Source organism: Thunnus thynnus, chromosome 2 (genome assembly GCF_963924715.1).
Source record: "Thunnus thynnus chromosome 2, fThuThy2.1, whole genome shotgun sequence".
NCBI classification, from domain to species: Eukaryota; Metazoa; Chordata; class Actinopteri; order Scombriformes; family Scombridae; genus Thunnus; species Thunnus thynnus.
Window position 1 is genome coordinate 12,624,702 of NC_089518.1, and position 22,308 is coordinate 12,647,009.

The 22,308-nt window shown below is 38.3% G+C and overlaps 1 protein-coding gene and 2 long non-coding RNA genes across 3 annotated transcripts; 2 read left to right on the forward strand and 1 right to left on the reverse strand.

Moving 5' to 3' along the window:
- Positions 1 to 3,525: 3,525 nt before the first annotated feature.
- On the reverse strand, positions 3,526 to 7,759 carry LOC137192663 (uncharacterized). Its single transcript, XR_010930612.1, has 2 exons — positions 7,670 to 7,759; positions 3,526 to 4,672 (listed from the first exon to the last, which is right to left on the reverse strand). It is a non-coding gene; the product is annotated as an uncharacterized lncRNA (long non-coding RNA).
- A 5-nt stretch (positions 7,760 to 7,764) lies between these two features.
- On the forward strand, positions 7,765 to 16,564 carry atad1a (ATPase family AAA domain containing 1a). The gene is made up of 10 exons (XM_067603523.1): positions 7,765 to 7,905; positions 8,743 to 8,943; positions 9,130 to 9,228; positions 9,310 to 9,430; positions 10,728 to 10,928; positions 11,297 to 11,403; positions 11,637 to 11,726; positions 12,369 to 12,419; positions 12,658 to 12,830; positions 13,788 to 16,564. The coding sequence occupies exons 2-10, from the start codon at positions 8,770 to 8,772 to the stop codon at positions 13,915 to 13,917; spliced, it is 1,146 nt and encodes a 381-aa protein (XP_067459624.1). The 5' UTR covers positions 7,765 to 7,905; positions 8,743 to 8,769; the 3' UTR covers positions 13,918 to 16,564.
- A 616-nt stretch (positions 16,565 to 17,180) lies between these two features.
- On the forward strand, positions 17,181 to 20,813 carry LOC137172042 (uncharacterized). Its single transcript, XR_010924868.1, has 3 exons — positions 17,181 to 17,321; positions 18,932 to 19,017; positions 20,550 to 20,813. It is a non-coding gene; the product is annotated as an uncharacterized lncRNA (long non-coding RNA).
- Positions 20,814 to 22,308: the final 1,495 nt, after the last annotated feature.

The window sequence follows — 22,308 nt, forward strand, 5'->3', positions numbered from 1 at the left end:
ATTCAAAAGAAACATGAGTGGTAATCAATATGGTTCCCTGTGCAGCCAAGCAACATAAGACTCCCTGCACCACCCACTACTTACCCCAGGCTAAAGTTGGGTGCCATCACACTGCCTGTATGTAATTTATGATGAAGGTGTCACTTTCAGAATGATACGCCATGGCTGAGGGAACCCAGCTCATAAGGAAAATAAGGGCTTTTTGTCCTCACAGAGGAAAAAAGAAGTTGCTTGCGCTGTTCAATACTGTTTCATTCATGTGATGATGGATTGATCCAAGGTATCCCATAAAAAAGTTAGAGCTGAGTGATGCATTTAAAGTGGCTGTGAGTGACAAATGATACAGAAATACATGAAATGTTCTCAGGCCTTTGTTGCAAAATAGAGTCCTCATTCAAACTTTTATGCCTTTACTCAAAGGAATAGTAAGGCATTTTGGGAAATACACTGACTCACTTTCTCACTGAGAGTTGATTGATACCACTTTGAGATTCACTATGAATGAAAAGTCTGCTACAAATTAATTAAAATTATTATTATTATTATTATTATTATAGTTAGCATCAATCTTTTGAATGGCGTAGTTGTCCAGTCTTGATGCTAAGCTAAGCTAACACTCTCCTGGCATTAGCTTCTTATTTACCACGCTGACATGAAAGTGGCTTCAATCTTTTCATCTAAATCTCAGCAAATAGGCAAATAAGTGTATTTCCCAAAATGTCAAATTATTCCTTTAACCAAGGAACAAGGGGGTCATATTGGTATGCAGATTATTGAAGTTCAACACACAACTCATTAAATTTGTACCACCTTTGATTTAATTGATTTATTTAATGTTTTTACTTTGAAACATCTGCACAATGACTATACAAGCAGACAATACAACACATTCCTTTATATTCATTGCATTTATTGCAACCTTAATTTCTCAAATAGCATTAACATAGAGAGCGTTCCCAGTGACTTCCAACCCTCCTCACTCTGAAGATAAAAGAGACAAAGGATCCAGCGAGATGACCCCAATGTGTTTACAACCTCTGCAGCACAGAACGCCTCCTTATCAAAGGCACTCTTATTTCTTGTGAATTGCACATGGAAGGAGACTTGTAGGCCAGCATGGATGTCTATAGGTAACCAAGGCAACTCAGCTGCAACAGAAAGTGATGATCAATAATGAATATGTGGCAGGTCATAGCTCAAGAGCAGGGTAGTGAGGGGTGAAGCATACTTTTCTGTATCCACATGGGGTGCATACAAATACTTTTTCTTTTCACAGTCAAAGTCAGGAAAAGGATGTTGATGAGTTCTCCGAGGTTAAATGTTGGTGTTTTTTTCAGGGAGCAGACAACAGACCTGCCATGACAGCTGGCCAGTAGGGGCTGCAATATCAGTAGATGGGGGGTGAAGGAAGATTATAAAGATGAAATTTTACTTTCACTGTCAGAAATCATTTGATGTATAGTTTGTTGGAGAAGAGGAAACCATAAGCAAGGGGCGTTTCAGTCATGGGGAATGTCATTTTGCCAACAAGGGCTGAATAGTATACATACTGACAGTCCTCTCTGACAGCGTCTACCCAGCAGGCTCCACTTCATCACTGAATGTGTTCTCCTTTATTTATTCATTCATTTCCACGTGGCCAAGTGCTGTCACTTTGATGAATGGGAGCTGGAACTGGCCAATTGTTTCACTTGACAGGACAAGTTTCACACGCTCTGAACTTAAACATCCTCCTTGTCAGAGGAGCTCCGCCATTCCTGTGCTTTTTAGAAGCCCACATACCATCGCCTTCGTTCTCACACATCCACAGACACTCCCACCTGATATCCCTGGGGATTTTCTTATTAGAATCTACCTGAGGAATAGGGGCTGTTCGCTTCAATTTCATCTCCACCTCTCAGAATGCCTCATGCCAGGTGGAGATTATGGAGTCAGCCCCAGCTTTTCAGGTGAGTGGTGAGGACGTAACTATGGTGGATATGTGGAGGTGGCGTGGTGAAGCCTTGGAGCTATCCTTGCTGTCTTGGTTGCCTTTTTGACAGCTGCAAGAGAACCAGTTAGCTGGCTGAAGCTGGTTTAAATCAGTGAAGGCCATTTGGTCAAAGTTGCAAACATTTTGCTACTAATGGGACATCATATTAAGTACATTTTAAGTTAAGTGTTGAATGAAAATCTTTGCCGTTCATAATTTTATTGTAAGAAATGTTTATGCTTCTCATCGGCTTGTAGCTAGAGGAAGAGAAATATGTTTATAAACTGTCTTGCCGAGATTATAGGTGGTAATATTGATACCACTTTCATGTGTGTTCATTAGGTATGAAGCTTAACTTAGCTTAGCATAAACAAATAAAATGAATACGGATGAAACAAATTAGATATAGCATGCTAACTAGTGAGCTTAGTGGTGCTAGGTGGATTTTTATTTTATTTTTGAACAGGGCCTGGCTTGCTGTTTCCCTCTACTTCCAGTCTTTAGGCTGAGCTAAGCTAAGCTAAGATGAGCTAATCACCTTCTAGCTGTAGCTTCATACAGTCATGAGCGTGGTATCCATTCTCTTATCTAACTCACAGCAAAAAAAACAACAAAACCATTAAACATATTTCCCAAAATGTTGAGCTATTCTTTAGTATTGGGAGGGAAATATCATTAGTAATAGAACAATAAACAGTGTACACATTGAATTTAAATCATAGGACTTATGAAAACAACACAATATTTTTTAGATACACTAGCCGCTCGAAATGGCCCTAACCAAACATTTAATATGCTGTAATGTTTTTCGCTCACATTGATTTTTTGGTGAAAATGGATTCCAGTTCGATTACACTGACTAGTCTGAGATCATTTTTAGACAGTTACCACACATTAGGACGTATTAACAGCATCTAAAGTCATACTATGTAAAAGACTTGGAGCCAGTCTCATGAATATATTACAATTGTTACAAGGAATAGAGATCAGAGTTTGAAGAGGTTGAAATGAAACTGAAGTTCATTTTTAGATCATCTTACCCTGTCAAGTCACTCCAGCCAGTGCATTAAATATGATAATAATATACAGTAGGCCCTACCAGTCAAAAGTTTGGACACGCTTTCTCATTCAAGCGAATGGGAACTTTTGACTGGTACTGTAAATGATCACTTATCATGGTAGTGTGTGTGTAATTGGGACATATATGAAGCGTATAAATAACTGCCTCAGAAAACACTCATGACAATGAACATTCAGTTACTCAGTAAAGCTGTTCAGTCAACCCAGCATAAACTGTAAACAGAGCCAATTAATGTCAGTGTTGCTTGAGTGTTACCTTTTTAATTTCTGGGTGATTATGACACTCAACTGGAGATTACCCATTTACAGAGCAGCTCTGAGGCATTTGGATATAAAATGAAGCACAAACACACTAGCTGAACATGTCGTTTTACTCGTATGAGGAGGGCCAGCAGCCTGTCGCTGATGGCAGATAGTAACATGTTTTCATGCTCTATGCAGGGAAGAAAGACATGTTTACGATCTATCCAATGTGACAAGCTTCACATCCTCTATCACTGTCTCCAGGCTGTGGAAATCAATGCTGTTATTCTTACATCAGGTTTAGCATTTTACACTTTTTACATCATGACAGTAAGTGATAGTTGCAGCCCTGTTTTCTCTGTGAAAACAGAACTTTCACTAATGTGACATTGTATTTACATTTCAAACTGTTCTCTGTTAATGTAATAATAGGTTTATGATGCTACACTGTTATAATTTGTATTCTCCCTCTTGTCATTGTTATTATGTTTAACAATATAATCCTTAGTTTCATTGGATAATTGGTTTCTCATTTTCCACCTCACAAAATACACACTCACTACAGCTGCCATCATTATCAAACTGCTGTAAACCCCACTGATTGCAAAAAAAGAGACTGTGTATGGAGTTACTTTTGCATCTTTATTATGCAATCAAACAGAATAAGTTTGATTTCATAATGAGCCAAATCAAAAACAACAAAGTTTAATCACAAACGTATTTTACTTACAATAAAACAGTTTTTGATTGCAGTGTTGATAGTTTTGCTCTCTCTGTTTTTCTCTATTTTTTGATTGCAAACCTTAGCTGTTTGCCTGCATAATAAAGACGCAAAAGTAACTCCATACTGTGTTGCTTTTTAAAACAGTGTGGGAAAAAAAATTGTATGAAATATTTCAGAGAAAATATTTACTACAGATTTCCATCTCACTGATTCACTGAACAAAATGATTTCCTTTTCAGACTAAGGCGTCTGAAATCAGCCTAATCTATATGCATGAATAGATGTGCCACTGGGAATGCATAGCCTTCTCAGCTGTCTCAGGTGATGGAGGAGAACCAGAAAACAAATTATCACTCTTTTTTTTAAGCAGTTTTTTTTCACGTTGCCAGTGTCTTGGTAACCATGGAGAGGCCCGTGGAGTTGAGGAGACTGGAGAAGCTGTCAGTCTGGAGCTACAGCTGTAATCATCTTTCTCTGGCGATGTCGGTGGGTTGTAGACTTGTGTGAATTACCTTGGCAGAATAAAGAAAGAGTGCGGGATGCCGGAGGAAGCCTCAGCACCGTATGAAATCCCTTTGTTGAGCAGTATCGTGTCTCACCCAGACAAGGGCTCTTTCATGCATCCTTCGTCTGCTCATCCCTCTGTCTTTTATCTATGCCAAATGACAATGATGGGCTTATTTGTCATATAATACACATGAATCATTTATATTACATCCCTGAACAGTTGGCAACTGATAGGTGCCAAAAAAGGCAACCAGGAGCCAGAGTAGCACACTAGTGATAGAGGAAGTGCTGCTAGTGTTTCTTTTAATGTGTCTGGACAGCTGATATTTTTGTTCTGACCCTCTGATAATTCACCCTTTAATAAATGGATTATAAATTGTAACTAAAGTTGTAATAAGTTACAAGCCATTAATGAGAATAGCTTTGGTTCTCCGGCTGGTGGCCTTTCTATTTGGAAATAATACAGTTATAAATGTTGATAATCCTTACTATTTGTGAGTTTCACACTTTCTAAAAAGCCATCAAGTCTACACTACAATTGTTAATAAACTGTTAATAAATGGATGTTGTTCCGGATTCTCTGCATGTTTCCCAGAGGGTAATTGGTCTATTTAACTGGTCTTATTGATAAATGTAGGAGCTGAAAAGATAAGTGTTCTGCTGGACTGGGTTGTACCAGCACCAGTACAAGCAAGTCTTTCTTAAGTTCTTAATAACTACTAGCTAATTTCAAACTAGTGATTTACTAAATTAGGTTGCACCACTATAACTTGAGAGATGTGATAGCAAATACACAAGTAATGTGTAAATCGGTTTCTAGGAAACATCTGTAATGCTGTCCAATAAGAAGCAACCCACTACGTAAACAGGAAGTTACTGTAGCATCACAGGCTTTAACATAGTTAACTTCCAAAAATAACTGCTTTCAGGGACAAAAGATAAAATAAACTTAAGTTCCGATCTTTTGTGACCTTGTGTTCCTTGGTTTTATTTCTATCTGCATACCAGGAGAAATATGTGTGTTTAATAATTAGAAGCATTCACAAGGCAGAAGAATTTTTCACAACCTGGCGACCAAAAAGTTGTACTTATTCATGGCTTGTAATAGATCTATGAAGTATTAGTAATAGTAAAATTAGTAAATTAGCAAAAATGCAACCCCTTAGTAGCAGGTGACTTATTAGAAAGTGGGACCATATTACTACTGAATGGACCAAAAAGGTGGTACGCTATGTTCAAAAGTGAATATACTCGGGTGAGCGGTCCAGTTCCACCACTTCGTACTACAAAAAAATAAATCCTTATGGTTCCTCAGGGTAACAGGCAAATAAATAATCCTCTCCCAAATGATTCCTTCTCCTGTTAGAGGTAATATCTCTTCCTGGGAGATTGAAAGGGTAATTAACTGCTGTGTGTGACCAACATTCACTTAAGTGTTTAACAGTTTAACTGGTGCAGTTTAGATATATCCACTGCTCAGTTGTCACACCCATAAAAAAAAGAAAATGCCATGTTCTAACCTGGCAGAAAAAGTAGAATACAATACAGGTTAGAGCACAGTAAGCCGTAATAGCACAGCCATTACACATCAACGGGGATTTGTATCTCTTGCTACAAAACAATCAGTTACCAGCCTGTTTTCTCAGAGAAAAGGAGAATTTGGCATGTGAAAGCTCTGAGCAGAAATTTTTAAGTTTTATTTCAGCTATGGCATGGTGGAGGTTGACAGCTGTGGGAGATGAATGTGTTTTTTTGCTCCACCCGCTTGTGAGTGGTTGTTTGGGCGAGGTGCAAGGCGTTGTGGGAATGTGGAGCCCCGGCTGCACTTTGCAGATACACAAGCCTGCGCTTTCATGCAGACCCATCAGAATGGCCCTGTCAGCCTGCTATCTCCTGGGACTCGCTGCTGCAGTACTGGGGGATTAAAGCTTTTTATGAAGTATTCTCACAGCCAAAGGTGTGTGCAATAGCAGCCTGTGTGCCATTTTCCACAACAAGGGTGGACTTAACTTCTCTGGATGCTTAAAGCCGGAACTGTGCAGGATGGAATTTTGCATCCAAATTGGACAACTAATTGGACTACAAAGGGAGAGAGGCTTTGGAGCTTTTTACCCAACACAAGTGCACAGCAAAAAAGAGAAATGAATAAGAAAAGACAATCCCCTTTTTCATGCCCATTGTTCAAAATCTAGCTAATTATGCTCACAGAGAAGAGTGGTAAACTGGGCCAGATTGTACTACATCTCCTGTGGACTGTGAGGTGAATGTTATAATGGAAACTGTTTGTTAGTTTCGCTTCAGGTTGATGCAAGAGCTGTGAGCATTGGGAAAAATACCAACACGAACTTGTGTATTCAGTAAATCTTCTGTAAAATGTTGCAAATAATGTATACTGGGTTTTTTTCTATACTTCTTCTCAGCAGTGTTGCTCTGCATTTCACTAGTGAAAATCCTGAAGGAGACACCAGTCTGGCTGTACCAGCATTTTCACATTTAGCTCACAATCTGTGACAATTAACAATCTCTTTGGTCCATGTGTGATAAATTGCCTGTTGGAGGAGCCCATTTGTTACAGCCTTATCTTTGCTGTTAAGAAGACTGAATTATCCACTATCAGACAGCACTGGAAATGAGTGGAAACCAAACACAGATTAGGGCTTGAGATTTGAGCTGCCAGACTGGGGCTACATTTACATGTAGCCTACTCCAGGACATGCTTGGTGTCCAATCACAGTCTAATCGACAGATTCACAGTCTTCCCCAGAATAAATATTCTGCTCCAAAAATACTCTAGTGTCTCACGCTTTTCAGAATGATAGGCAAAATTAACATAAATTTAAAAGCTTTTTGATACATAGTAAAAAATGATTATTGTCATGATTTGATGAAAAATATAAATCATTGCACAATATATTTCTGTGTAGTATTATAAACTACAAACACATCTATAATAGGAGAGATTTACTCAACTAAACCATGTATCCTCTTAAAAAATATTTGGATATTTGATATTTTCTCACATACCTTTAAAAGGATTACCGCATTATCACATGAGCATTGCATCAAAAGTAAACCAGCAAGTGATTTCTAGTCCAACATCTGCTCATCTCAAGGCTTTATCACTTTATTCACCATAACCTCACCCTCTTGTGGACGTGCTGTGGGAATGAAGATGCTGTCCATGGTACTGAGCTGTTTTGTTATTAACTGTGTGCGAGTTCTGCCATCAAGTGGCTGACTGACTGTACGAGCAAGTGTGCTCACTGACCAGATAGAATGAGGCAAATCCCGGAACCTACGTGTTTGTTTCTACCCGACGAACAAAACGTGATGCACCTCCGATGCTTCTGTTTTTAGCATTTTCTTGGTTACCGTTTTGGTGAGTAATTATGATTACTTTTGATTTGATTTTATGAGGGACAGTGTGACACACACAGAGACTGGATGTGAAAAAATGTTAAGTTGAACTCAAAATAGCACAGTTGTGAAGTAGTGGTTTGCTGCTGGTTGTAGTTAGCTTTAGCTATAGCTTTAGCTTGCATGAAGATGCTAGGTTAACTTGCTACAGTGGTACAGTATAACGTGATATTGAAAAAAAAGAAAGAAAAAGAACGAAAGAAAGCAACCTTGCATATAACCTATTCATTTAGCTAACCTATTATTACATTTAATTCAATTAACATTAGTAACTGACGTTTTGAGTAAATGACAGGCGGGTTAGCTACGTTAACTTTAGGCTTAACGTAAACTTCATTTAGAAATCTGACAATTCAACGCTTCCCTGAATTTTATTTGAAGATTCAGACTTTAAATACATATTTTACGATCTTTGACTAATCACTCTGAATCACTCATCCATTCGGCATACGTTTGATTCAACAAGCAGTTTGTTATATTAATAAATTTAAACTTTATGACTTGGTTTACCCTGGTTGCTTCCATTCATCATCGTGTATTTCGGTGGAAAGCCAGGAGCAACTTATGTGGGCAAAATGTTGTTTACACAGTTTAAATATTGTCATGTGAATGCAGGGATGTATTACGTAACATGAAATTGCCTGAAGCAATGGGGGATGACAGTTCACACTACAGAGTGGAGCTATGCCTGCACCAGCTCACTGCATACTAGAGACTTACATGTAGCGTTACTGTAACTACATTATTTTCTACCAGTTTGTGTCTGTCTCATTCCTCTGTTTCCTACCTCTTTATCCAGCCAATGGACTGACATCAGCCAGCAGAGATGCTGCTGAAAGATCTTCCCAGAGAGGCCCTGATGCGGCCGTTGTCCAGGAATGAAGTGGTGGGCATGCTGCTGAGGTTGACCATCTTTGGCGCAGCCACCTATTACAGCATCAAATGGGTTATAGAGGCTATGGACCCTACCTACAAGCAGAAAAATCAAGCCAAGAAAAGGGTATATGTTGAACATAAGTGCATAACATAAGCTTGTCATTGTTATATTCTGTTAGCTTAAGGTGAAGGTTTCTATTAGTCTCTGCTGTCAGTGTAACTGAAAAGGAATGACTAATGCAGCATTTTGCCCACAATCTCCTAGCCTGTTTTTGTCTTCATCTGCTGTGTGTGTGTCTTATCTCCCCAGGCAGAACTGCTGATGAAGAGGATTGGCGTTGAGGGGGTCAAACTTACTGAGTATGAGATGAACATTGCATCTCACCTAGTTGATCCGCAAACTATGAAGGTGACAGTTGTAATCCTCACTTGCACTTGCCCAGACAACAGCTCAGACAGAAATTCTCACAGTACCCTTATCTTCCTGCAGGTGTCCTGGAGAGATATAGCAGGTCTAGATGAGGTTATCAACGAGCTGCAAGATACGGTCATCCTGCCCTTTCAGAAAAGACACCTTCTAGCTGGATCCAAACTTTTTCAGCCTCCTAAAGGTACCACAGCATGTCATTTACACAGAACTCTAATGGACGTATTACACTGTACACAATGTTCTAGTTCAGTTATTTGTTCTAATTATTTGATATATAGTTCCTTTAAAAAGTGTTAGGACAATGACATTTTTATTGTGTTGGGTCTGTACTCCAACACAGTTTTAAAATGAAATAATGAATGCTCACTTTTGGCTTTAATTTTAGGGTTTTTATATCCGCTTCAGATAAATAGTGTAGCGATTGTTGCCCTTTTATACACATTCCCTCAACTTTAGGGAACAGAAAGTAATTAAACTAGTTAACATAAACATAAATGAAATAATTGTTATTTAATATTGTTGCAAGTCCTTAGCAGTCAATGACTGTCTGAGGTCTGGGACCTGTAGACATCAGCAGACTGTCGGTATCTTCATTTCTTGCTTGTTTCAGGTGTTTTTTGCCTTCACACAGTTTTTTAGTTAAATAAAAAATTGTTAAACAAGGTGTAAATATAGCTGTAAGTCCTACAGTACACTGTTCATTCAGTATGGATGTGATGACCCTCATTGAGCCCTGAAGCTGAAAGTCATTCTTTAATTTTTAAATTTAATGTGCTGGTGTGTAGAGCCAAAACAATGAACAACCTGCATCTTCTTACACAAATGAAGTCAATCAAAAGTATAGCCAACTTAAACAGAGTTGTCTTTTTGTGGACAAATCATATCAGAAATAGTCATTAGCCTTCTCTGTCTGTTAGCCAGTGTCATCCTCATTATTTTTAGAAAGTTATCTAGTGCATTATGCATCTGTTGACGGCTATGTGCCAAAAAAGCATCTGACAAGATTTATACACTTGGCAGCATGATAGCAGATCACTTAGAGGTATACTTAACTTTCTGCAGAGTTTTTACTGTTTAGCTCAAAGTTTCAGGATGAATCAACGTCCAAAATTAGCTGCTCCAGGAATCCAATTTCATTCCCAGCCCTGAAGCATTGTTTATATCATGTAACTCTGGGAAAGGGAACAGATTGGTAAAGTCAAATTTTGTTTGTACATTTGTTAGAAAAGACCGAGCTGAGGAAAAATCCCCCCAGAGTTGCCAACAGTGGTTGAAAATGAGTCATGTGTTCTTTGCGAAAAAACTGTGAAATCTTTGTGTGAAATAATTCAAATTATATTGTTTTGCTTAAATGGGGTTCAACTATTGTGCTTTTTTAATAATACAATATAAACATCAAGGCCTGGGAAAAAAAGAATATCAGAAGGGTGTAAGAAAAGTAAATGTTAATATCTCTCTGTATTTTGTATTTTGTCCAGGTGTTTTATTGTTTGGTCCTCCAGGATGTGGGAAGACCATGATCGCCAAGGCAACAGCTAAAGCCTCGGGCTGCAAGTTTATAAACCTTCAGGCCTCCACGCTGACAGACATGTGGTACGGCGAATCACAGAAGCTGACTGCTGCTGTCTTCTCATTGGCTGTCAAAATCCAACCCTGTATCATCTTTATTGATGAGATTGGTGAGTGTAACTAACAGGACGCCTGTCAAGGATGTTTCTTTTGAAAATTACGTTAGATGTGGTTTATCTTAATATTTCAAGCAAAACATATTTTAAAAAGCTGATGTTGTTTTGATGATTTGACAATTTTACACAAGAACAAAAATCTAATGATTTCCCCAAGAATTTTATTCTTGTCAGAGCATCCTCCGTTATATCGGTACAGGATAACATGACAGGCTGAAATCCTTTCTTTATTAAATGTATGATATCTGTCTGAAATATAACCAAACCAGTCAAATCTTATTTCATCCCTGTGAAATAGCCCAAAATGATGATTGGTTCCAGTCCTCATACTTTGATTTTGCTCCTCGTCTCTTGTATGTTAGAGTCGTTTCTGAGGAACCGCTCCAGCTTGGACCACGAGGCAACAGCCATGATGAAGGCCCAGTTCATGAGTCTGTGGGATGGCCTGGATACTTCCTCAACCACCCAGGTAACACAACCAGAGCTCCCCCTTATGCTCTAGTGTCCCCACCAGATTAAGATTCACTGATAGATACTAGATGGGTCTCTTCAGAGCTGCTGCTGGAATGGTACCAGATTTGAAGTTGTTATTCTTCCAAGCAGGTCATATTAGCTGTTCCACATGTTGTCTACACTGTACTGTGTTTCTGTAGCAGGTGTTTATATCAGCATGTGTTCACACTGTAATTCTTATGATTGTAGGTGATGATCATGGGAGCTACAAACCGACCACAGGATGTGGATCCAGCCATTCTGCGCAGGATGCCCGCCACTTTTCATGTTGGACTCCCAGTAAGATTTCTACACAGACACCAGCAAACAGTTTTGATCCATTTAATACACAGTATACACATACAGTATGCTGGAAGAAACATGTTTACTGTCATCTTGTTAAATATCTTAAATTTATGTATCTTTTGTCTTTGTACCTCAAGTCAAAGATCTCAGTTTAAACACAGAACTCTGTGACTCAGATTATCTTATGCTTGCTGGCCAAATCTCAAGATAAATAATAGTTTTTTTTTTTTGTGTTTGTGCTTGAAAATGGTTTGCATGAGGATGGTGCAGCAGTGTCTTCATTCCAGTACAATAAACAGCATTTAATCATGGCAAAAATGACTGCATATGAGCTGTTTAGCTGGCAAATACAAGAATCAAGCACTTTGTTTAAATTACTCTCTAAACTCTGCTCTGCTGCTTGTTCAAATCAAAAATGGCAAAAGTGCATATATAAAAAAGTGAAATTAAATATTTTCAAAAATATGGCCAAATTGCAGTAAAGATATTTAAATAGTGTCATATCATGTTGGTGCAGAATGTGTTCAGGCATTTGAAATGGCACATAGACAGTGACTGGTAGTCAGCTGATGATTAGTTACTGATTGAAAGATTCATTCATAATTTTCTATTATATTTTCCTTCTTGTCTTTGCAGAATACAAGACAGAGACAAGACATCCTGAAGCTGATTTTAGCAGGAGAAAATGTAAGATGTGTTTTCTTTTCATCTCAATCAGCTGTGGAAGTAATTATTCTCTCCTTCTGTTGTTTTCAGAGATCATTTCACACCTGTATTTTTACTATCAAATCCTGTCAAAGTAAATCTGATCACCCATGAGCAGTTGACACTTGAATGGCATCCAAAAAACACAAAGACTGCTGACAGTTAACAGATTAATTAGATATCATTTTCTTATATTACTACTCTTCTTTCCCTCATTCAGCTGAGCAACGCCATTAACCTGAAGGAGATTGCTGAAAAGACAGAAAGTTACTCCGGCAGTGACCTGCGAGAGCTTTGCCGTGATGCCGCCATGTACCGAGTTCGGGACTATGTCCGCAAGGAGCAGATGAGGCAGATTGCTCAGCAGCTGCAGGACTGCCAGGAGGAGGAAAAGTATGATTCATATTCAAACACCCACAAGATTTCAGAGCCCTGGTGTCAGTTGAGCACATCTTTGTGTAACTGCATTACCTGCTCTCAACAGTTTGAGGTTTTTAGTGGGTTTTTGAAAGCTGCTATCAATATTATGTGGAGTGATATGTGTACTGGTAATGTCTGATTATAAATAATGCCTTAAAAATCCAGAAAATTAAGCACTGACTGCATTTTTCTTTACAAAGCATTCACACTTTTGAAACAGTATTCATACTATGAGATATTAAAAGTAATTGTGATTATAATTAATCATGAATACATACTCATGGATTCCAAATAGCCCTCCTATAGACAGCTATTGGAGTATTGATCGATTCAAGTATTGTATGTCATTAAACTAGACGCTATGAGAGGTGGCTCTGGTTTATTTTAAAAATATGTGATATAACTTGCTGTTGCTAACAACTATTGAGACGCCTCTTTAAGTATTATTGCTAAAAGAAGAAATATTATCAACTTTTAGTTTTCAGCACTCTTAAAAACAAAACCCATAGATGAGCTCTCCATAATTATTATACCAGGCATCAGCCTGTTATTTAAAATGATGATCAGGAAACAGACCAATGCTAAAGCTCTCGTCAGGGTCATAAATCCACTGAGTTGATCCAGTGGTCTTTTGAATAATTGCCATTGAGAAGGTGGCCTGTTCCATACACAGGAAACTACACATATAGTAAGTAGAAATGTGTATCAAATATAGCGTAACCACCATGTCAGGATCATATTGATTGGAAATATATATTGATATGAAATAGTGTGTGCAAAATAAGAGCAGCACTGATTTTCAAAACTGAAATGGGCCATAGGTATGAAATTCATTTAAACAAATTACAGATATGGGAACATTCAGAGAGGATGTTATCAGTTTATGTCTGTTTGCATACACCCTCTGACATCTTATATCCCCTGCTTCAGACCTGTGGATGAGGAGCGGTTGCGGCCAGTCACCCAGCTGGACCTCCTCTTCGGCCTGGACAAGATGAAGGAATCTAAGCGAGCGACAGCCTCTATGTTACCCAGCGTGTCAGATGTTCCCCTGGACTAAACACCTATTGTGTACCACTGATGGGAAGCAATCTCTTCTCTTTTGTCCACAGTGTGTTCCACCTCGCTGACCTGAAGTTCCTCCAACATGTCAGAGGTGCGGCTGGACAAGCCAGCAAGCAGCCATACTTCTCTTAAACTTTATTTATTCAGGCAGGGATTGTTCTGAGCATGCTTGTTTTCAGCACAGCCCTGCTAAATGTGTACAGTGACAATTCATTCAGAAATCTACTGTCTCCTCCTACTGGAGAAGTCAGTGTTGTAAGAGTTTGTGCTGGAAGAGGAGAAAGCATTTTTCATAAACTTTACAAATCAATCTGGAAATACTTCTAGTAAAACTATAAACTACTCTACCATTTCACTATATGGTTTCATTTAGTGTCCTATCACTCACTTACACATGATGATGACCAGAGGGGAGTAAGTGCGATGAGTCATGACTCATTCAGAGTCTGGAATCCAGACCAATGAAACCAGTGCTGTGGTTCGATTTCCAGATCAACTATAATTTAAATCATTCTTTTTTGTGCAAGTACATATTTGAATAACAAGTACTGAAATTATTTTAAAGTGATAGTATCCAAGTACTTTGGAAGATACTTCAGTAGATCCTGCTGCTCCCAAGTCCCATTACACTATATCCTTTGAAAATAGGTGTTGTGTGGTAGCAGGTTACCCAGTAATGCGTCCATATTATTATCACTTTTCTCAGTAATAGGTGTCCAGCAAAGAAGTCATATCAGTATACAAACATTAGCTATCATGTATGTATCTTTCTAAAGTCAGATTGAACATTTTCTCTCTCTTAGTGAATGTAAAAATACTACAGTAATTAGACTATTTTCAAAGCTAACAAGAACAGTGATTGTCATCACTTTTTGCTTCCATGAATATTCACATCATTGCACTCCACATCTATGTTTTAATGCTTTGACTTTGTTGTTTTTGTAGATAAGAGAGAATATTTGTGTAGCTGCAGTAATGGGATACTCATCATTTAATGAGTCACTGCTCCTAAGGAGCAGTAATTCAGACTATTTCTTTTTGAAATTACAATAACAAGTAATAGATAAATGTATGTGTATGTCGATGAAGTGAAGTCACAAAATGCATATGGCGATGAAAATGAAGAGCAGACAAAAGTAAGGCACAGGAGAAACATAACATTTGCAAGAATTGCAAAAGAGCTCAACATCTTTTATTCCACAAAACAGCAATGCAGCGTGTATGCAGTTTTTTTTCCCAGAGCTGTGAGTTAATATGTGTTGACAAAAACAGCTAACAAAACAAAAATGCGAGTGTCAAGAGGAAACGGGATCACCACTTCAACCCTGTAATAGGAACCACAGCTGTAATGATCTGAGCCAGAGGCAGTAATAATAGATGCTGTTGTACTGTATTATCTCAAAAATCATTATTTAACTGCTAAATGGCTATAATAATGTACTAAACTGTTGTTGCTGTCACTGCTCAGTCCTCTCCGCTGTTAGCAGGTTTATCATAGTTGTTGTCCTGTATGCATGTCTGTAAATGTTGAAGAGAAATATGTTCAAGTTCAGGCCATGACTTGGAATGTGACCAAATCTGATTAATGGTCATCATGCATTTAATGCTGCTCCTGTACTTGATCATTTTTGCACCAAAAAAGACAACAGCTTATATTTCATCTTAAAATCTAAACCAGTATTCCAGCAGTTTCTCACAAAAGTTTTTTAGTGTCATATTTATTGTGCCATTATCATTCTTAGTGAATCCCCACTGTTTAACTTTGAATGTATTTATAATGAACTTTTCATGTCATGCTCCGTACATCAAACAACAACTGACAGCGTCGGCTGTCACTGCATCACACGCAGGGCTTTTTGTGTCACTTACTTTTATTCTCACTTAAGGAGAGCGTGGCTTGAAAATTTGAGTACTTTCAATCAGTTGTCAGTCTGTCAGTTTGAAGTTGTTGTCACATGCTTTTCTGCCTCCCCTCTCTATAAAAAGCCTCATTATTTGCCATACGGTCACAGCATGTGTTCATGGTTCTGTCCCATGCAGACTGAGCATGCCAGGACATGTTTGTCAATCAAAGATGACCACAAGGTGGCACTGCAGCGTCACTGCACTGTAACTGAGGCAGGTGTTGCAGGCTGAGATATGGACTGTTCTCATTTAGAGCAGTTTTATAGCATTATGGTGAGACAATGAAACAGAGAAGCCTGTGTTCTCGATTGTTTCTTGCTTATTGGTTTATTTAGCAATATTTAGACATCTGTTGCTCTTCATTAGAGTACCTCAGGTAACAGTTAAAGGTCAAAATGTTGCCATGTAAACCAACAATTGTGTCTCACTGCAGCTCACAGATGTTAACCCCCATTCTTAGCAAGCGGTAAATGCAATATCACCTCTAAAGTCATTCATCAGTTATGTGGCAGAGGCTCCATGGATACACAGTTTTCCTTTTACAGGTAATTTTACTGTCAACTATGTGTATATGTGGAATATGAAATATTAACTATGTAAAGTGTATTTATTACACTGAAGAAATGTTTTTTTTTTCAACCAGCAAAACATTACCTCATTTATTTCAGCATGAATTTCCACCACTTTGTCAGTCTTGTCCTTGTGTATTAAATGTAATAAATCTGATGTCCAAAATATGTCAAACAGTATGATAATGTGTCTCAAATTTTTCCATATATTATATTGCCATATAAGCTTTTTTTTATCAAGTGAGGAATATGTTGATGTTTTAGTTTATTGGACCCTAGAATAAGTAGCTGTGATAGTCAGCTACTTTACTGGGAGCCTGAATCAACATAAATTGTTTGTAATTTCTCGGGCTGTTGCAGTCAGATCCTGTACCCTTTAAGCATGCATTAATGAGCCATTGTTGGCCATAATCAAGCTCTTTCTCTTTCCACTCCTTTGCTGATTGCTCCAGCTCTACTGCTGGTATTAAACAAAGCCTTGTGTCTCTAATAAGTCCACTTTTCGGGACAGCAGAACAATTTTAAAATTGTCGTCTGAGTTTTTAATGGATGTCTGGCCAAAGCCTCTAAGGTCATGAAATCTGAATTGCCCATCATAAGGGCTGTGCAAAATCATATTAATGATTGAAAAACCTCACAGGAGAGTTTTCACATGACAGCAGTAATTTGATAAGGATAATGGCTCATTGTCTGTTTTAAGCCTCTCCAGGCCACCATACAAGCTCAGACTGTACTGCACACCAGCACCTATCTCTGCTCTATTAGTTATCAGGCTGTGATCACATTTTCAACATAAGGCATACTTTATAATGGGATTGATCTCATGACTTTTCATCTAGCACCGTGTGATTGACAGTTATGGTTATGAGGGAAATATTGACAACTATTGGATGGATTGCCGTGAAATGTGCTACAGATATTAAAGGTCTGTAGATGATAAACTTTGACTAAACTTTGATGATCCCCTGCCTTTTAATCTAGTGCCACCATCAGGTCAAAATTTCAATTTGCCTAGTACTTTGGTTTATGACTATACTTGCAAAATTAATGACAATCCCATCAGCCTCAGCTGTATTTTGTGTTTACTGTTAATTACCAAACAGACTAGCTAACATGCTAACATTGGTAAACATTATACATGCTAAACATCAGCATGTTAACATGTAACTCTGTGCATGGTAGTATGCTGATGTTAGCATACTTCACTTCTTGTTAGTGAATCATTTATTAATGCTTTATCCATTTAATTCAGTAATACATGGATGTCTGGTCTGGTTTCCCTTCTGAATGAAGAGCTTGGGTTTTACTACCCACTGTCCCACTTACATGAAGCTAGTAGTGCACCATGTGTGACTTCAACAGACAGCCAGGTTATATGAATATGTAATACATATATGTACTAATAGATCACATTTTCATCTTTTTGGTCACTATGGTCATTTTCAATGAACACATTTTGTAAAAATATGTTGTTTCTCTAGCTTCAAGGCAGTCCAAAAATACATCCAACCTTTATGTCTACATGTATAGTAAAGGATCTAAGAAATTTCTTTATGTTTTGTTCCTTAGACACAGGCCAGGTGGTAAATGGCTAGCTACAACGACAAATTTTATGCTGGAGGAGGATATATACAAGCCAAATGAATTTTCTCAACCTGGCAACCAAACGTTGTCCCTATTAATGGATTATTAGCCTTCCGTAAAGTGTTAATAAATGCTCAAAGGATTATCAAAGAGTGAAACCTGCTTTCTTTTATTTATACAGGAAGAGTTTGAAGGCATTTATGGGGTATCTTCACTCCTGTTTTGTGGCAGTAAACTTAACATTTATGACACATGTTCACACCAGGGAAATATTCTACATAACTATTGTTATACTAATCTATTCATCCTGTGTGTGTGTGAAAGACCACTTTCCTAAACACGAGGTATCACTGGACAGTATGTTTACTTTGCACTGTTCTGCACATGCAAATAATCTGCTCACTCACCAGCATTTATGATGACAAAGCAGTGTTTAGCATAAGGACGCTCCAATCCCATGCATCTCCTCTAAGTCACAAAGCCTTTCTGTGGTTTGGGATTTTAAGAAGGACAGTTGTTACCTATGCCTTAAGTGACACCAAAAGATAAATGTTGGGGCCTGTTGCATGGACAGATGGTAAGGTGATATTTACAATTCATTCACTAATGAGGGAAAGTCTGAAATGTCTTCTTCCAGCTAAGTTCTGTAAGGATCCGTGTCTGATCTTTGACTCAGAATCATTGATTAGTTATTCATAAAGCTGTTGATGAGTTATTCATGACGAGGGAGTCAAAGTGAAGTCTCCATTCCAGCTCTTTTCAATTAGAGGAGAGCTCCCAGTCGATAAACATGATGGAAGAAGCTCACCCCTGTAGCACAGCTGGCTGGAGATGTCAAAGACTTCCCATGGAGAGGAGAGCTGAGACACACATAGATTTACTTTTGTCAGTCTGTACATCAGCTCTCAGCACTGGTCTGATGGTCTCAACCTTTTTTTTTTTCTCCATCAGATAGGAGTGGTGGAGAGAGTGTATAATGGCCCCACTCTGCTCTGTGACAGTGCTCTGAAAGCTTCAGTGCCATCGGACATGAACAAGTGAGCCCAAAGAAATCAGCGGCAGCTGTTATCCCTGCCACATTTCTCAGCAGGATATCCTGTTGCCTGCTGATGCTCAGGGTTTTATAGCTGGAGTAGATAACTCACAAAGTCATATTGCACAAGCATATGAAGGGCTGGGAAACTCACTGGTAAATAGAATTGAAGGAGTTGGGTGAGAGGACAGTGTGTGATTTGTCCTGTTAATAATTTTGTGCTTTCTTTGCATCACTGGATAGTCACATTGAAAAGAGAGACTGATGTGTAATGATGGTTCTGGGTCAGAGTAACCACTAGGACTTTGTGGTTAAATTATGATTCTGCAAGCCAGGTTTTAAACAGGCAACTACTGCAGCTTTTGAGTGCACATTTGAGCAAATGAAGGTTTATCATACATTTTCCATGTCACTCATTCAGACGCAAGAGATATGAAATGCTGAAAATACACATTGGAGGCCTACATACCATAGAAATGTGGTGTATATAGAATACACTGCAAATATTCATTTGTAATTGCCTACAGTTAAATGGAATCATAACTTCATATTTTATGTTCAAAAACAGTTTTACTTAAATATCTCAAAGTGAAAGTACATTGTGTTCCCTCTAAAGGAATTGCTTTGGGAATTACTGTACATTTATTGAATTTCTTGCCATAAGTTAGATGAGACTACTGATACCACTCTCATATCTGTATGGTAAATGATAAAATATATAGAATGTATATATAAAATAGAAAGCTCCAACCAGCAGCGGATTAGCTTAGATTAGCATTAAGTCTGGAAATAGGAGGAAATAGTCTGGCTCTGTCCAAAGGTAACAATTTACATCTACTAGTACCTCTAAAGTTCACAAATGCACACGTCATATCTTGTTTGTTTAATTTGTACAAAACAGAAGGGTTTTATGGGGGTTACGGGCAAGGCCTGGCAACTTCACAGTGATGACGAAGATTAACTAAACAAACGTAATTAAACAAACAAGATATAACATGATAATTGGTGAGCTTTAGAGATGCTGGTAGTCAAACTGTGTTACTATTGCTACTATTGTTGCTTATGCTAAGTCTTTATGCTAAAATAAGATAACCAAATGCTGGCTATATACAGTATAGTGTAGTCTATATATCATGTTGAGTTAGTTATTTGGTAGCATGGCCTCCGTGAGTATGGTTGCAGCTGTGGAGACAAACCATTGCAGTAAGAAAACCTCCCATCTTCAAAAATGGCAGTTAAGCAGCCTCATTTTAATTTGGCTTTAACCACTATATGTTTTGGAAGTTATCCAAAAATGTTTAGAGGTGGTACAATTTTGTGAATCCCCTGGAGGCCAAGTGAGAATGTTAAAATTACAAATTACAACTATATGTTTATAACAGTAATATGTATAGTTAAATGTAGTGTATGTTGCCAAAATGTATACATCAAAAAAGCAGTCTGTGACAATTACCACACTGGATTATCCTGGAAAACCATCATCAGTGTGTGTGTGTGTGTATGTGTGTATGGGTGCTGTTTCCCACCCCCATGTAGAGATCCCGCGACCTCAGGATGTTCAGAGCAGCCTACTGTATCCGGGTCTGGGACTCTTTGGTTTGCTTTGGTGGTCTGTCTCTGCTTGGTAGGGGGGTTTTGTCCTGCATTAACCTCCCAACCTAATCTCTGCAGGAGCTGGGTCTGGAAGGAAGACTTTGATGATGTTTGTGTTTCATTATATGTGCGAGTGCTGATACAGTATCGTGGTAAAAAGCCACTGACATAATCCAGAGGAGGCTCACTCACCTTTCACCAGGATGCTATAAAGCGGTGGCAGCAAATGGTGCAATTCATGTGTTGACATGTCATTAAAACGTCTTTACGAATCAATTGAGCTCTGTGTAATCATTGTAGACTTTATGGCCCAAAGGGTTTTATTGAAGAACCAAGAAGAAAAAGTCACAGTGGTGGCTACACACTTCATGTTCATTCTCAAAGTCCACCATGATGACACCATGTGGTGACCATGTGGTGACCTTCTTAAGGCATATAAAGCGTTCATCCTTTTCTTTTTAAGGGACAAAGTAAAATTCTTGAGGAGATCTGGTTAGTAGTAGAAATATATTTTTATGTAAGTATTTATTTAGATTATCATTATCAAAGGACATTTACAGCTGAAGCCTTGAAATGTTGAGTTGAGTTATCCACCGTCTGTGCTGTGACTGATCATCTACTAAAAACAGCTTCTAAACAGTATTAAAGAGTAAAGTGAGTCGATTCCCCTGATTGACGCTTTAAGTGAAAATCATTTTAGTGTAAAGTTTACCAAAAATTTTGATTAAAAAAAATTGAAATCAAATTGTAAAGTTTCAAAAGGTTTTTTCTGTCTTTGCCTACATCAGTTTGTGCACCCCATCTCCTCGTTTGGATCAAAGCTCACAAAATTGTACCATATTAACTTACATTAGTTACAAACACTAATCTACTTATACTGCTAAGTACATCATGTTTGAAACAAAAACCTGTGGGTAAACTTTAATCTGCAGTCCAGTTTAGGTGGGTTAAACAGGAAGCCTACTCTAGCAATTTACAATGACTAATTTAAAAAAAAAAAAAATCTGAATCAAAATCTGAGATATCAAAACTTTTGGTCCCTTGTAATGTTCAAGCCCCAAAAACATACCTGTGTTCCGAAACTTTCAAGCATATTGAATTTGTTGCCACAAACTAAGCAATGATGCACTGCTGATATTTCTGCTCAATGTAATTCAGTGTTGATTTAGCCATTAATGGAAGCAGTAGCTCCTAGGAATTCATCTGTGGCTCTGCATGACTCAAGCCACTAACAATACAGATTTGTTTGAATATTTGCTGTTTTTTTCTTTAGCAGCATCTAGAAGTGATTTTGGCGCTGAACAAACATGAGTAACCGTGAGAGTGACAGACCTGGCACAAGAGCAACTTTTGTCTTTGGCCTTGAGAACTAAAAGTCGACTACCTCTAGCTTTGTTTTGTTTTGGACCAACCACCACCAACAATCACTTGAACAAGAGCCGTGCACTAACACCATCTGGCTCAAAGAGCGCTCTTGGTTGGAGCTAACCAGTGTTGCTGACCAGAGGTAAGCCCCACACAACCCACTGCCAGCCAGTCTTCTCTTCCAAACACACACTTTATGTTAGGGAATGAACTTAGACCTAGACATGCCAGGAACCAAACTGCCAGTCATAAAGAAACAAGTAATTCTCTCCTGAGTCCTAATGATCAAGCTTTTTTTTATCCAGCTTTTCTCTCACCTTTGATTCCTTCCACCCAA